This window comes from Takifugu rubripes, chromosome 18 (genome assembly GCF_901000725.2).
Source record: "Takifugu rubripes chromosome 18, fTakRub1.2, whole genome shotgun sequence".
Taxonomy (NCBI): domain Eukaryota; kingdom Metazoa; phylum Chordata; class Actinopteri; order Tetraodontiformes; family Tetraodontidae; genus Takifugu; species Takifugu rubripes.
Genome location: NC_042302.1, coordinates 401,559 through 415,543, shown reverse-complemented (window position 1 = coordinate 415,543; position 13,985 = coordinate 401,559). Strand labels below are relative to the sequence as shown.

The 13,985-nt window shown below is 46.6% G+C and overlaps 1 protein-coding gene across 2 annotated transcripts; it reads right to left on the bottom strand.

The window, feature by feature from the left end:
* Positions 1-4,244: 4,244 nt before the first annotated feature.
* sult4a1 (sulfotransferase family 4A, member 1) lies at positions 4,245-13,295 on the bottom strand. Of its 2 annotated transcripts, XM_029825418.1 has the most exons (8): positions 12,817-13,295; positions 10,892-11,022; positions 10,665-10,745; positions 10,412-10,538; positions 10,239-10,333; positions 5,995-6,133; positions 5,684-5,733; positions 4,245-5,027 (listed from the first exon to the last, which is right to left on the bottom strand). In XM_029825418.1, exons 1-7 carry the CDS (start codon positions 12,983-12,985, stop codon positions 5,705-5,707), a joined length of 771 nt encoding a protein of 256 aa, XP_029681278.1. In that variant the 5' UTR covers positions 12,986-13,295; the 3' UTR covers positions 4,245-5,027; positions 5,684-5,704. The 2 variants fall into 2 exon arrangements, with proteins under 2 accessions (XP_029681278.1, XP_003972665.1); XM_003972616.3 differs by lacking the exon at positions 5,684-5,733 and having other exon boundaries at positions 12,817-13,288.
* Positions 13,296-13,985: the final 690 nt, after the last annotated feature.

Genomic DNA, 13,985 nt, shown 5'->3' with positions numbered 1-13,985 from the left:
AAATCTTCACCTGTGGTGTGTTGAGACTATGGGAGCAGTACACAGAGCATCAGAAGTGTCCAGTGCTTGTCTTCATGTGTCTGGCTCTGAATCTCCAAATAGTTTTATATGTTCAGCTCATTTCTGACGTCATCAACAAAAAGACCTTTGAAAGAAGGTAATCAATGCAGACATGTTTTATACCCTTTCCTTTTATTATGTGGTTGTTCCAGCCTAATGATGTAAAACCTCCAATGTTCTTCATCAGTACTGCAGAATCTTCCAGTGAAGAAGTAAACCCTCGCTTTGACTCCAGGATTCAGACGATTGCTGAGACCATGACTGGGGTCATCACCATCAATGGGACCATCACTGGGACCACCAATGGGGTCATCACTGGGACCATGACTGGGGTCATCAATGGGACCATCACTGGATCCATCACTGGAGTCATCAATGGGCTCCATATGGCCTGAGCCTGGGTTTGGTCCACAGCCAAGAGAAGTCCCCCAGAATCAGCCTGTACTGGTGTGCATGTGTGTACGTGCGCATGTTTGTGTGTAAGTATGAATGTGCATGCGCATGTTTGTGTGTGTGTGTGTGTAAGGGGGGGGGGGGGGACTGCGTGCATGTGCGTGCGTGTGTCAGTTCCTGCGCATTTTTGTGTGTGTGTAAGTGTGAATGTGCATGTGTGTGCTTGCGTGTGTCTGTGCGTGCGCATGTGTTTGTGTGTATAAGTGTGAATGTGTGTGTGTGTGTTCTCTTAATTGAATATTGATAGTGAGGCGAGCACAAAGGGTGAACAGCTGTGTCTGGTACTTCATCATATGCGTGTGTGTATCACTCATTATCAGGCCCAGCTGGTCCTTCAAGACGAGTTATCAGACAGTGACCACACACACACATACACACACACACACACACACACACACACACACACACACTTACATACTGTTTTAAAGTTTTTACACTAATTGACGAACAACTTTGACAGAGATCAAAGTCAACCACACTGAGCAGAAGAGGAATTCCCTGGTGATGCTGATGTTTGTAAAGTTACAAGAAACCAGAATATCAGATTTATTCATGACTGTCTCTGAAACACAACCCATTAGTCCCACAGAGGAGTGTTCTCTGAAGGGTATTGGCCTTAAGAACACGGAAGTTGTTCTACTGACAGGGTCTCCTCAGACCACGTCAGAGGTGGTCCCACAGTTCAGAGCAGGTCTGGATGAAATATCACAGTGATGAATGATCAAGTCTAGAATTACTAGTAAAGGTGGGTGGCTAGGCTGGTACCTGGTAGACACATCCATCCTCTTAGAACTTCTGGCAAATCCAGCAGACAGCATTTCTGGACGGGGACACACCTGGGAGACAATCATGTGTGTTTGCTTTGACCTTGCAGGAAGTTTTGCACACACCTCGGGGAACAAGAACATACACCTATTTGGGTGGCTAATAATTAAAGACCAGTCCCTGGGGAGCTGCCCTACATCGGTGCGGTGGCCCCCTGTGGGGCTCCTCACACTGGGTCTTATTACAGATACCACACATTCCAATTATCACCACCATCAGCCATGACACACAGCCCCCAGCTGTGGGGTTGGGGGAGTTCTAGATGCACTACACACCTGTGACAGCTCACTTACACCTGCACTTCTACCCAGCCGGCCATCTGCAGGAGGGTCCCCCTGTATGAGCCGGGTCCTGCTCAAGGTTTCTTCCTGTTAAAAGGGAGTTTTTCCTTGCCACTGTTGCTTGTTAGGGGTCAGGCCCTGGCATTCTGTAAAGCGCCTAGAGACAATTTTGATTGTAACAGACGCTATATAAATAAAGATTGATTGATTGATTGATTGATTGATTGATTGATTGATTGATTGATTGATTGATTGATTGATTGATTGATTGACTTCACTCTGAGGCTGAAGGTCACATGGAGGTCAGAGACTGAGCACATGACTCAGGAGATAGGAACAGATGGTCCGCAAATACCAAAAATTCTGCTTTTTGAAAATGTTTTAGTTAACAGTTTTTCAACCAACAGTGATCCAGGTGATGCTTATCTGGCTCCTGGGTCCTGCACAAGGTTTCCTCCTGTTCAAAGAATATTTACAGTAATAAGGTTTGTGGGTTGTGGGAGCTCAGTCTATAGGGGAATGGGCTCAGAAGTGGAGGGTTGCTGATTCAAGCTCCGGCCGAAAACGAGAGCAAAACACAGGTCATGAAAATAAATGCTCTCCATGATTGTTGTTATTTTATTTTCTGCTTAACTGAAGAGAAACCTGCAGCGATTGTCATATTTCTGGTGCTGATGCCTGCCTGCCCGCCTGCCCGCCTGCCCGCCTGCCTGCCCGCCTGCCTGCCCGCCTGCCTGCCCGCCTGCCTGCCGGCCTGCCTGCCTGCCTGCAAAAATCAGATCCCCCCTTCAAATGTGGTTGAGTCCTGATCCGGTTCAAATTGGGGGGAAAGAAAAAGGGGTTGATCTACTCAGGCACCAAAGCAGCTTCCATATCAGGATGTCACCAAAACAACAGCTGCTACTGCAGTTCTCTAAAGGAAAACTTCCACAACACCCCTCCCCCCACCCCCCAGCCACACACACACACACACACACAAACACACATACACACTCCGGTTCCCAGCCTTTAATGAATGAGTGAGGGAGTGGGAGAAGGTGGGCAGGTGGGAATACTGGAGGATGGAGGCTGGAAGAAACAAAGTGCTGATATTTATGGGAAATCTGTGGAGCAATGACAGACAGGCATACGGAGACGCAGACAGGCAGGCAGGCAGGCAGGCAGGCAGGCAGGCAGGCAGGCAGTCAGTCAGTCAGTCAGTCAGACAGACAGACAGACAGACAGACAGACAGACGTGAGCACTGAGACGGAACAAACAGGAAGACTGGAAATCATTACACAGAGTAACAGAGGAAGACAGAGATGAAGGTGGAGGGGGAGCTATGCTGCTAAACATCCCCCCCACACACACACGCGCACACAAACACACACGCACACACACACACACACACACAATCCTCCCTTATCCCCATCAGCCAAAATTCTTTTCTTGCTATTTGTTGCGTCGACTGTGTGGATCTTTGTGTGGCCCTGGAGCCGGTGCTGCTGTAGCCGGTGCTGCTGCTGCTGCTGATGCTTATGCTGGTCTGTCTGTGGCTGATGTTCCCTCTCTATCGGCCCTTCTCCCACTTTCAGCTTGTCCTCATCTGCCACTCCGCTGATCTGTTCAGGAGAGAGGGACGGTGGCCCGCAGTAGTGAAGGTGTGAGACTGATTTGTGGACTGGTGGCTGCTGGGACTGCTGGATGGAGGAGAGGACTGGATGTCCTGTTGTTGTACCCCCAGGAGGGTGGTTTCTTGTTTTTTCTCCAGGACATAATTTATTTTGTTTTCCTCCCTTCATCCCCCCAACTGTAACCTGTAGCCACCCTCCCGGTCAACCCTTCCGGTCCACCCTCCCAGTCTCTCCTATCCAGTCTCTCGATCAGCTGCCTGGAAGATGTTGTTGTTCTGAACCCGGTCTCAGCCTGCCCTCTATTGGATGATCTACCCCAGTACAACCATAACGGGAGGTACGGCAGCAGCAGGCTGAATCCTTGGTCCGTTTTCCGTGACTAAAGATTTGCATTTGTTCATTCTTTCATTTGAAGAAAGTGAAGCAAAGATGTTTTAACTTCTGGTGGAAAGTACAGATGTCCAATAACCCATATAGTTGTTCTTGATGGGCTTCCTAATTCTGGATTTTGGTTGTTCCTCGTTCAAACAACCTACCTGAATGAATGAACACAGGTGTATGACTGTGGCAGGCGCAGATGTGGCTGGAGTCAAGCTGTGGCTGCTGGTGCAGGTGACCTGCAAAACGATTGTAACTGTAGAAGGAGAACCCCAGGAGACCTGATCTCTTAGCATTGAAAGAGCTATCACTGCTTCATTAGCCTGTTAGTATCATGGCCCCTTTCAGTCATTGTTAAGGTTAGGATTGCACTAACCCCATGGTCCCTCCCCTGCTCTCCTCTCATCTCCCCTCCCCTCCCAATCTTCTCCTCCCCTCTCCTCTCCTCCTCCCCTGCCCTCATCTCCCCCTCCTCTCCTTTCCCGCTCTCCTCTCCTCCTCTACCCTCCTCTCCTCTCCTCCCCTTCCCTTCCCTCCCCCCACTCCCCTCCCCTCTCCTCTCCTCTCCTCTTCCTTTAAAGCAGAGGTAGTAGAGCTTTGCTCATGGAGGAACCAGAAGAAAGTCCATGTGTGTTTTTCATGACTATTTATTAGAAACACATGGTTTAGTGCAGCTCTGTTCCATCAAGAATAATGTTGTTGATGTTCCTCTGAATTCTGAATCAATTTTCAGCATTTGATGATCAGACATTCGAGGGCCATTTCCCACAGCTTCCAGTTGAAAACCTCTTTAGCACAAACTAGAGTGAGTGTGATTGAACTCTCCCATCATGATACTGGTGTCTCACAGTTCCACAGGTGCTGCGTCCAGCATCCCCTCCACTGGTTTTAGCTGGAATACACAAACCAAAGAGCCACAACAAACAAAGCTGGTTGTCTCTGCTGTGGGACTTTTACATCGATCATTTTTACATCAATTCACACCTAAAGTGGCTTCAAGTACTCATAGTTTTGAAGTACCGGCCCTAAAAGGCTTTATTGATCAAAAACCTGGTGAATATTCGGCGGACACACATTCACGTGGCAGACTTTGAATTGATTGAGACATTTCAGGAAGTGCTAATAAATCTGAGCTCCTGTTGATCAGGCCGGCCTCTGACAGGTGGTTGATCTGTTGTGACCTTTGTCATGTGCAGTAGAGACAAGATCAGCCTGAACCCTCAGAGGCTGGAGAAGAGGAAGAAGAGGAGCGGCGACCCTTCAGGAGTCCGTCAGGTGATAGAGGAGGTGCTAGAGACGCTGCTCACAGGCCAAAGTCAAAGGTCAGGTCAGACTTGCCCATCTTCTGTCTGTAGATGCTGTCAAACTTGTCATTCATAGAGACTGTGAAAATATCCTTCCAGAGTCCGACGCGACCTGCAGGTGAAGAGCTGCAATGAGTTACTCTGTCCTCATCCTGATTACTCAGAGAAGCTCTTAAAGGGCTCAGAGGACCCTGGAACCTTTTTGGCCTTCTAGCTCATCCTAGCAGGGGGCACCCTATGAGAGACGCTTCCAACAAACATCTTTCCTGTTGTGCTTTGACTCTAAAATTAGGTTATTTTACAAAACATGGAAACTTTTAAAACTCCCATTAAATCCACAAAGAAAACACATTTAATGAGAGGACCTGTAAACAGCAGTTCTGCCATTAAAGAGGTGACCTGTGTAGTGCCCCCTGTACTGACCTCTGCTGTGCCCCCTGTAGTGCCCTCTGTAGTTATGTCTGTAGTGCCCTCTGTAGGAACATCTGTAGTGCCCCTGTAGTGACCTCTGTATTGAACTCTGTACTAACATCAGCTGCTCTCCTTTAGAACAGCAACAGGCTTCCCCCAAAAAGGAGGTGATGCATGAAAACCAACCACAATTGAATTTATTGTCAGTGTGCGCTGCTTCTAATAAACAAAACTGACCCAAGTGAGTTTCACGTTTTCGTCTTCTGCGTGTGCTGTCTTCATAGAAATGCTACTGAACAACACTGGAGGTGACACACCTGTGCTGCTGGGACAGCATAGCATGACCTCAAAACTCACCTGAGGTGTGTAAAACATAGCTCAGCTACACTTCAGCAGACTTCCATGCACTAAAACAAAAGAATAATGATTGGGTAACAGAAAAAACTGATGCCACAAACCATAATGGAAAAATGGTCAAATAAAACTGAATCATCAGGTCAAAAATGAAGCAACACTGTAATAAACTGGTAATATGCAGAGTGGCTGTAGTTATCATGCAGCTGTATAGATGTGCTGTGTTTTTGTCTCTGTCCTCTCCTGAGAACTCCAGTCTCTCCAGAGACCAAGCTCTGGTGCTTGTATCTTGCGCCGTGTCCTCTTGTACTCACCCCTACAGACAGACAGAGCCTCTGAGTTGGAGCACTGCTCGATAAGCTGGTTGCAGCTCTCCACCAAAGCCTCCAGCTGAGCCTTGTCACAGGAAGCCTCCAAGAACCGAGCCAAGTGTTCCACAAATGACCCCAGATCCTGGACACCAGAGGGAGCAAATACAAAAGCTCTCCATCACAGTCAGAAGAGATGCAGCAAATGTTCCTGAATAGTTACATAATCCTGAAGTCTCTGCTTCCTAAAACAGAATCCACCTCCACTGGTGTCCCGAGTGCTTACACAACCGCTGCATAAGCATTGAACTAACACTGAATAATATTTGCAACAGGCTGTTACATAAAAGCAGTCAAATATTTATAGGTCTAATAAGCACTGCACTAACCAGTTCAGTGAACAGCTTAAACCTGCAAGAAACCAATCAGAGTCAACAGTAGAGCTAGAACTGTTGATTCGATCATCCCCAAGGTCCTCCAGGCTGTGTTGTTTGGTGTTACTGAGCGGTAACGTATTGTGTCACTTCCTGTTTCCTCTGTAGAGGTCATTGGTGCACGGTGTGTGTTGGGTTTACTTTCAATTTACACGAATACGTGACTCACATTTTTCAGAAGGATATTTTGATCTGCCAATTCTATCGAGCATTAGCATTAGCATGGCCTTACCATCTGTCTCACCCTGTGTCTGTTCAGTGTGTGAAATGTTCTCCTCCTCTGTCTCCTTTAGTGAACGTAACAGATAAACCCCATAAAGCCCCACAGGGGCTATATATTTTCAAGCTCTCTCCCAAGCGATTTCAGAACTGAAGAAGCCTTCTGGATAGAAGGCGAAACGTCTTCAAGAGAAGAAACCCAGTCCAGTTGACAGAGAAAACTACCTTGGGTAACAGATAAAGAAAGTGTAGCTTATTTATGGATCTGGAGGCGAGATTTAGCGAGCTTGAGACACGGTTCCGCAGCTTGGAGTTGTCTGGAATTGTGTCAGGTAGCCAGAAGCAGGTAGCTGCTGTGGAGCTGCCTAGCGTAGCTAAAGCTAGCTGTCCCCCTGCAGCAACCAAGCAGCTGGCTAGCAGGGCAGCTGGGTGAGGGTCCGCAGGAAGCGTAGCCCAAAACAACGCCCCACGGTGCACCACCTACTACTTCCAGTGGCTAACCATTTTACCCCATTGGGCGACACACCCACTGATAATGGTAATTGGTGACTCTGCTTTGTGCTAGAGAGAGGGGGTGGTGCTTCTTGCCAAAATAACCTGACAAACCAGGGTCCAGACCAGGATGCAGAGTTGTAGTCTTACACACCTTTCTGCTGTTTCCGTAGAACCCTCATCCACCAACAATAACACATTTAACACTATAGAGGTAGTCTATGTTCCACAATTAAATCCCTGTTAGTGCACAACCTGATAGATGATCATCACATTGATTTATGTGACAGCAATCTATCACTTCAAATTATTATAAATATGGCTCCTTCCGATTTACCCATGAGCAGGTACTAAACCCACAAATGCTCATATAGGACTGCCATGAACTGGGGACTCATCCAGGGGTGGACCCATTGTGTCCCCTCCCCATGACCTTAGAAGGGACGAAGCGGTTAAGAAGAGGAGACGAGCCTAGAGACAATTTTGTTTGTAACAGACGCTGATAAATAAAGGTGATTTGAACAAATCAGAACACATTATTGAACTCTATAACCTCTTAACTGGTTTATCAGACCATAATGCGATTCCCTTTTCCAGGAAACACACCAAATCAAACCTGTCATAGGACAGGAACTTAAATAACCTAAATTAGAGAAACATGATGTAATCTGTCTCCTAGATGGTGAGCAGGAAGAACAGAAAGGTATCTCTACCTTGATTAACCTTTGACCTGATAAAGGTGCTCATCTCCATCTTACCAACTATTTAAAGTCCATTTTTTCTACAGAGCAGTTAGAATTTGCTTGAAGCTGTTCCAAATGGCGAGCTGCCGGTATTCAATATCAAGCAGATGACAGAGGCTGAGGTTGCTAATGTTATTGGCTTGTTGAATAACTCCAAGTCCAAGGATATCATGGTCTTTGCACCATGATTGTAAATTAATCTCCTGCTGGTCTGATTGTACATTTCATGAATGTTTCTATACAACACTCAATCGTTCCTTCTAGTCTTGGAAGGTGGCCAAAGTTAATCCCACCTCCGTGTCTGGAAGCAGGACATACAGGAACAGCTGTAGACCAATTATCATCCTCCCAGTCACTTCCAAAATAAATGACAAATGGGAACTGATGCCACCTATGGAGTAGTTGAACCTTGACCTTACTTCATCACACCCTGAAAATTTTGGCTTCCAAGGTTAGGCTTAGGGGTTAGGGTTACGGTTAGGATTAGGGTTTAGGGTTTAGGGTTTGGGTAAGGGTAAGGGTTAGGGTTAGGGTTAGGGTTAGGGTTAGGGTTAGGGTTAGGGTTAAGGTTAAGGTTAAGGTTAAGGTTACGGTTACGGTTTGGGTTAGGCTTAGGTTGAGGCTTAGGTTTAGGTTTAGGGGTTAGGGGTTAGGGTTAGAGTTTAGGGTTAGGGTTAGTTCAGCTTGTTTGGATTATGTTTGTTGTATTTCTGGAGCTGAAAAGCCAATTTGTTACGATTAAATCATATCTCATTGAGAGGAAACGGTGAGTTTTGGTCTAGAGGGTTAAATCCTCTTATTCCACGTGTTTAGTGGGGGTTCGGCAAGGTTCCATTTTTGTGCCATTTCACTATTCACTCCACATGAATGATATGCCACCTGCATGCAAATATACCCATATATAAATGTATGCAGACGACACACTTAAAGTAGCATCAGCATTAGACAAGTCTGTTAGTGAAGTCTGTTACAACAGACTTCACTCACATTCACAACTGGCTCAAAATTCCATGTTAGTAATACAAAATAGTGTCTTCCTGGGAGGAGAAGAGCTGGTGAATGAGGGCAATATCTGGTGGTCATCCTAGATTCAACCCTCACCTTCAAGAGCCATAAAAGAAGAACAAAACACTTGAATTCTCTGGTTTCAGGTTCTGTCCACCTGTAACAACAGCAGAAACCTTTATATTTCTGAATATAAAGGTTTTAATCAATGGTTGTTCTCTACTATACATTGCATATGCATTGCTACATCCTCAAGAAACATACCGTAAAACCCGCACTAAAGAGCACACCTGGCTGTGAGCCACAGGTGGCCACTTTGAACCATGAGCTCTTGATGGTCCACAGAAAGCTGAATTGAAATGTTTAATTCATAAACAAGGCAGTAACACAGCTGGAATACAGCATTAAAATCAGATAACCAGAGCGGCTTTTTCCCTAACAGGCGTAACACAGTAGTAAAATGGCATTACAGTAACATGCCGGTTAAAAAAGTGAGGAGGCAACCAGCTGTTGATAGTTAGCCTTTAGCCAAAAAGCTGCTTCGTCAGCATCTCTTCCTGTGTTATTCATAACGAGGGTGTGGACATAAAGCCCAAAAAGACTTCAACACAAACTAGCATCTCCTCAGCACCTCACCAGAGCTCTTCAACCTGTCTGTCTTGCGCTTGTGTTGCTAGAGCGCCATCTGGTGGCCGTGAATATCCATTCAGATTCAGAAAACTATTCATCCCGATAGGGCGATTCAGGAAGTCATACAATTCCATAGATTAGCCTCATCGCTCTATAAGCTGCAGGGGTCAAAGGACGGGAAAAATGTAGTGGGTTATACTGTGGAATTTCTGGTAGTTTTGACAACTTTTCAAAGAAGAACTCACATGGGATTAGCATCACACCCAAGGTCTGCTGATGTTACTCACAAATCAAGCATCAGCCCCAGGAGCACAACTGGCTAATCCAGTAGTTCCAGGTGCAGGTAGTCACCTGTGGAACAGCAGCACCGTGCATAATATAAAACTACAAGTCTGACGAGGTGGCTAAAAATCAGCCATTTTGTAACTATATAATTATGATATCACACACGTCACAATATAAGTGGCTCCTATCGTCCATTTATCCATTAATCACAACTATAAACACCCCCCAGCCACTTATTACTATTGGTCTATTATTCTATATATTTCATGCTGTAATTGCAGATATTATTGCTACTATTGATTTGTATTATTTTTTAGGATCTGTGTTCACAGGACATCTCCCTAAATCTAAGCTATGGCCTGAAATAATGGAGCTCTATCTGAGAGGACTGGCTCATTATCTCTGGCCAGTCTCAGAGGTCAGAGCAGTGATGGCTTCTTACCTTGTACATGTCTTCGTATTTCAAGAAGAGGACATTGGAGTCTATACGGTGCTCCCAAAATTCCTGAACATGTTCGAACCAGGAACCATAACCCACTATGAAAGAGGGGGGAAAGAGAGCGGATCGGTAATCAGTATTGTTTCTGAGGTAGGGCCACACGAAAGAAGACTCACGCTTGTCGTTCATGAAGCGTCTGCAGAACTCCTGGAATGTTCCTCGGTAGCTCATGGTCCTGAGAGAACGGTGGAACTGATAATAGGATACTACCAGGTCCTTGGGGTTACGTGCCATGTAGATGACCTAGAATGTTAAGGCGAAACCTGCGTTCAGTAGTTCTCAAGATGTTTATGTTGAAACTCTGGGATTGTAGGGGTGTGTTTTGCTGCATGACCCACTTTCTGCTGACCTCTGTCCAACAACACTGACCTTAGCCTCTCCGTTGTGCAAGGCTGAGGGGAGGAATCGATGAGGAAGATGGCTTTTGATTAGACGAGGTGATGTCAGCTCCTGTGGGCACACCAAGATAAGTCTGGTAACTGATTGGTGGTGGCTGTTCGCTCTACAGCAGCAACATGCCCCATAGCTTTTTGTGTCCTCCATCAGAAGCTGAAGGTAACAGAGGAATTGGAGGACCTTGAAGCCAGCTGCCTTACCTGTATAATTTCCAGGCCTGGTTGGGGGTACTCCAACACAGGCAGCTGCTCATCGATGTTCATGAGGCCGATCTCATCTGGGTCGGCGCCCTGACTCACCAGATAGACAATCTCCTGAAGTAAACTGGTGCCTATAAGGGGACAGAGGCATTCATGGGGGATTACATAGCAAACCTGCTATATGACAGTCAAAGGAAGGAAACAAGAAGAACTGACCCCATAAGGAAGTAAAAATACAGTCAGTCCTTTCATCAGGGCTGTTCAGACTGCTGGCCTCAGGCCGGCCACATGCTAGTTATGAAATCCATTATGTAACTGCATTTGGTCTTTCTGACTTTACCAAATCTTGTAATAAATGTGACACTCTAAAAGAAGTCATTGTTCCACTCGGATTATAAATGCTAATAAAATGAGAAAATATAGGCACCGCTGATTGGACGCCATTTCTAAAGAACATTTGGACAGTTATTCTTGGTTTTCCACTCACACGCTGCCTTGCTGAGGACACGGGTGGATTTGAGGACATCAGTCTGAGCTCAGCGACAATCTTCAGCTGTCAGAGGAAACAGGCTGTAAATGATGTTGACCACCAGGACCACCAGTCTAGAGGATGCTGCTGTGTCAGAAGGTGTGTGACTCTCATCTCTCCCTCAGCCTGGCACTGGTGAGCTGATGACATCACTTCATGTGCTGGCTTTGGGTTCTGAATGAATTGATTTCACGTGTTGTCTGCTGGTTTTTGGATTTGGTCTTTAGCACTTGACCCTGAAAAATGCTCATGTCACGAATCTAAACAAACAAGGAGAGCATTCAGCGTCCAGCTGAGACACATTGGGAAGGAATATTGAAGAAATTCCAGGACAACACTGCTGCTCTCGGGGTTGTTCAAATTATGCAGACAACAGCAGGGGACAACTTTTGGAGTTCCACCAACAGCAGAACTGTCCCTTCACGTGGAACAGTGAAGACAATGTCCAAATAAAAGAGAGATGATGTAAAGAAAAAGTGAACTTCTTGTTCTCCACCCCCTTCCACTCTGTCATTTCTTATTACTTTGAGGCCTGAGGCTCCATTCAAGGAGACTGGGACTGGGACTGGGAATGACAAAGAGATTAAATGAAATCCTGATCCAGAGGGCTTAAGACCTCAGACTGGGCAGAAGGTTCTCCCTCCAACAAGACCAGCACCATGAGCACACAGCTCAGTCAACACAGGACTGACAACTGTGTCAATGTCCTGGAGTGAACCAGAGTCCCGAACAGCTGAGGAGGCACGTGGTGGTCTAATTGTCCACAGCCATGCCTCATCCAGCCCAATGGAACTGGGGAGGATATGCTGAGAGGAACCACAGAACCTGCCCAGCTCCAGCTATGACGAGTTGCTGGGCTCAAAGCCATGAAGACAGAAGACAAAAGACAGGAGGCTGGGACAGATGTCCCTGCTCACGCACCACACCAAAGCCAAAGACGGGATCACAGAACCGTCCTACTGGTCCGGATGGTGCTCGGGTGATGACGTGCGCGGACCCACCCTGCGCACCACGTCGCTGCGCAGCCAGCCCGTGTGCATGTAAACACCAACTCGAGCGTGAATCTCTATGTTTAGTTGGGACGCGGAGTAGAAGCCAATCACATGTTTTCACTGACGTCCGTCACGGAGGCTTTATTGGTCTTTTTGAAGTTCTTATTTCTGCTGATGCAGAGCGACGACGCGCCTCTGGTGCGCACACGCATATGTCGTGTAAAGCACCCGAGAGGCCTTGCAGAAATCCATCTGATGGCCTTTATGACACAACGCTTCTAATTGTGTAGCTTCTGCTGTGCAACAGTTAAGGTTATTTACGTGTCTTAGTCTGGAGGAGAGCTTTCATCTGCACCCGCCCAGCGCGCTGCCCCCACATGCACGGTGACGCGCAGGCTGTTTACCTGACTTGGGGTAGGTGACAATCCAAATGTCGCTGCTTCTCAAGGAGAAATTGGCGATTTCCTCCATCTTCCCTCTGCAGAAGGGCGGCAGGCGCACTCCGTCAAACTCGAAGTATTTGCTCTCAAACTCAATCGGTGTGCTCGGCGTGTCTGCCTCGCTTTCCGCCATCGTCCAGCTGAGCCGCCAATGCCGGAAGAGCAGATGTGCACGCCGACGAGGACGCCTGTTATCTAGTTCGAAATTAAAGCTGCTGTTAATGAGTGCTGAAAGGGTCTTTTTGAGCCGCGTTGCTCCGAGATGCTGAAGCTCGCAGAGACGGGCCGCAGCCAATAAGCGTGGATACAAGTGACGTAATGCCCCCGCATCAGGACCAGGCTATGCGCGTTCCCGCTAGGAAGGACGTTATCAACACAGCCAATGTGCAGAGAGACCAAGACAGGGACGGAGAGAGAGGGACAGAGAGAAAAACAGAGAGACGGTCAGGGACAGAGAGAGACAGGGAGAGGGAGAAACACGTACACACACACACACACACACACACACACACACACACACACACACACACACACACACACACACACTACTGGGCTACTGGGCTCATGTAAAACCTTCTGGGTTTGTTCTGATACTAAATGAGCTCAGAAGTGGAGACCTAAACTGATCCTTAGTCACGTCAAAGTTTCGATGTCGTCTCCAAATTCTTTCATCTTGTCTCTCAAATTCATAGATCGAGATTTTAACCTTTTACCGTGAACGTTGAGTTTTAGTGCAACAAATAAAGACAACTTATAGATTGCAAAATAAGCAAAAAATTTGTCAGAATTGATTGTTGTCAGATTTTCAAATTATTCCAGCAGAAATCTTGTGCGGATACACGAAAGAGGTCAAATTCAAGTTTTAGTAAAGCAAAAACCTCGGGCGGCCGTGATGTCAACGGGATATCCCGCCCACTATGCGGGGTAGTGGGAAAGCAGCGCTGACAGACAGGCTCTCCTCCAATCACTGTTGTCAGTTAGACGTTGCCTATAAATCCGTCGTACACTATCAGCCATTAAATTGTTGTCAATAACAGCGCCACGAAAGAGCAGAAAACCAGATATTTGTCAGAAATATTCAGAAAAAAACAACAGTTGCCTTAGCTTATGAGTTACAAGCGGTGTGTATAAAA

Excerpts from the sequence above, each read along its gene's own strand:
- sult4a1 (XM_003972616.3), bottom strand. The coding sequence starts at position 12,985 with ATGGCGGAAAGCGAGGCAGACACGCCGAGCACACCGATTGAGTTTGAG. Across the intron at positions 10,746-10,891 it reads CAGGCCTGGAAATTATACAG|GAGCTGACATCACCTCGTCT; the intron begins GTAAGGCAGCTG and ends GTGTGCCCACAG. Across the intron at positions 10,334-10,411 it reads ACGCTTCATGAACGACAAGC|TGGGTTATGGTTCCTGGTTC; the intron begins GTGAGTCTTCTT and ends CCTCTTTCATAG.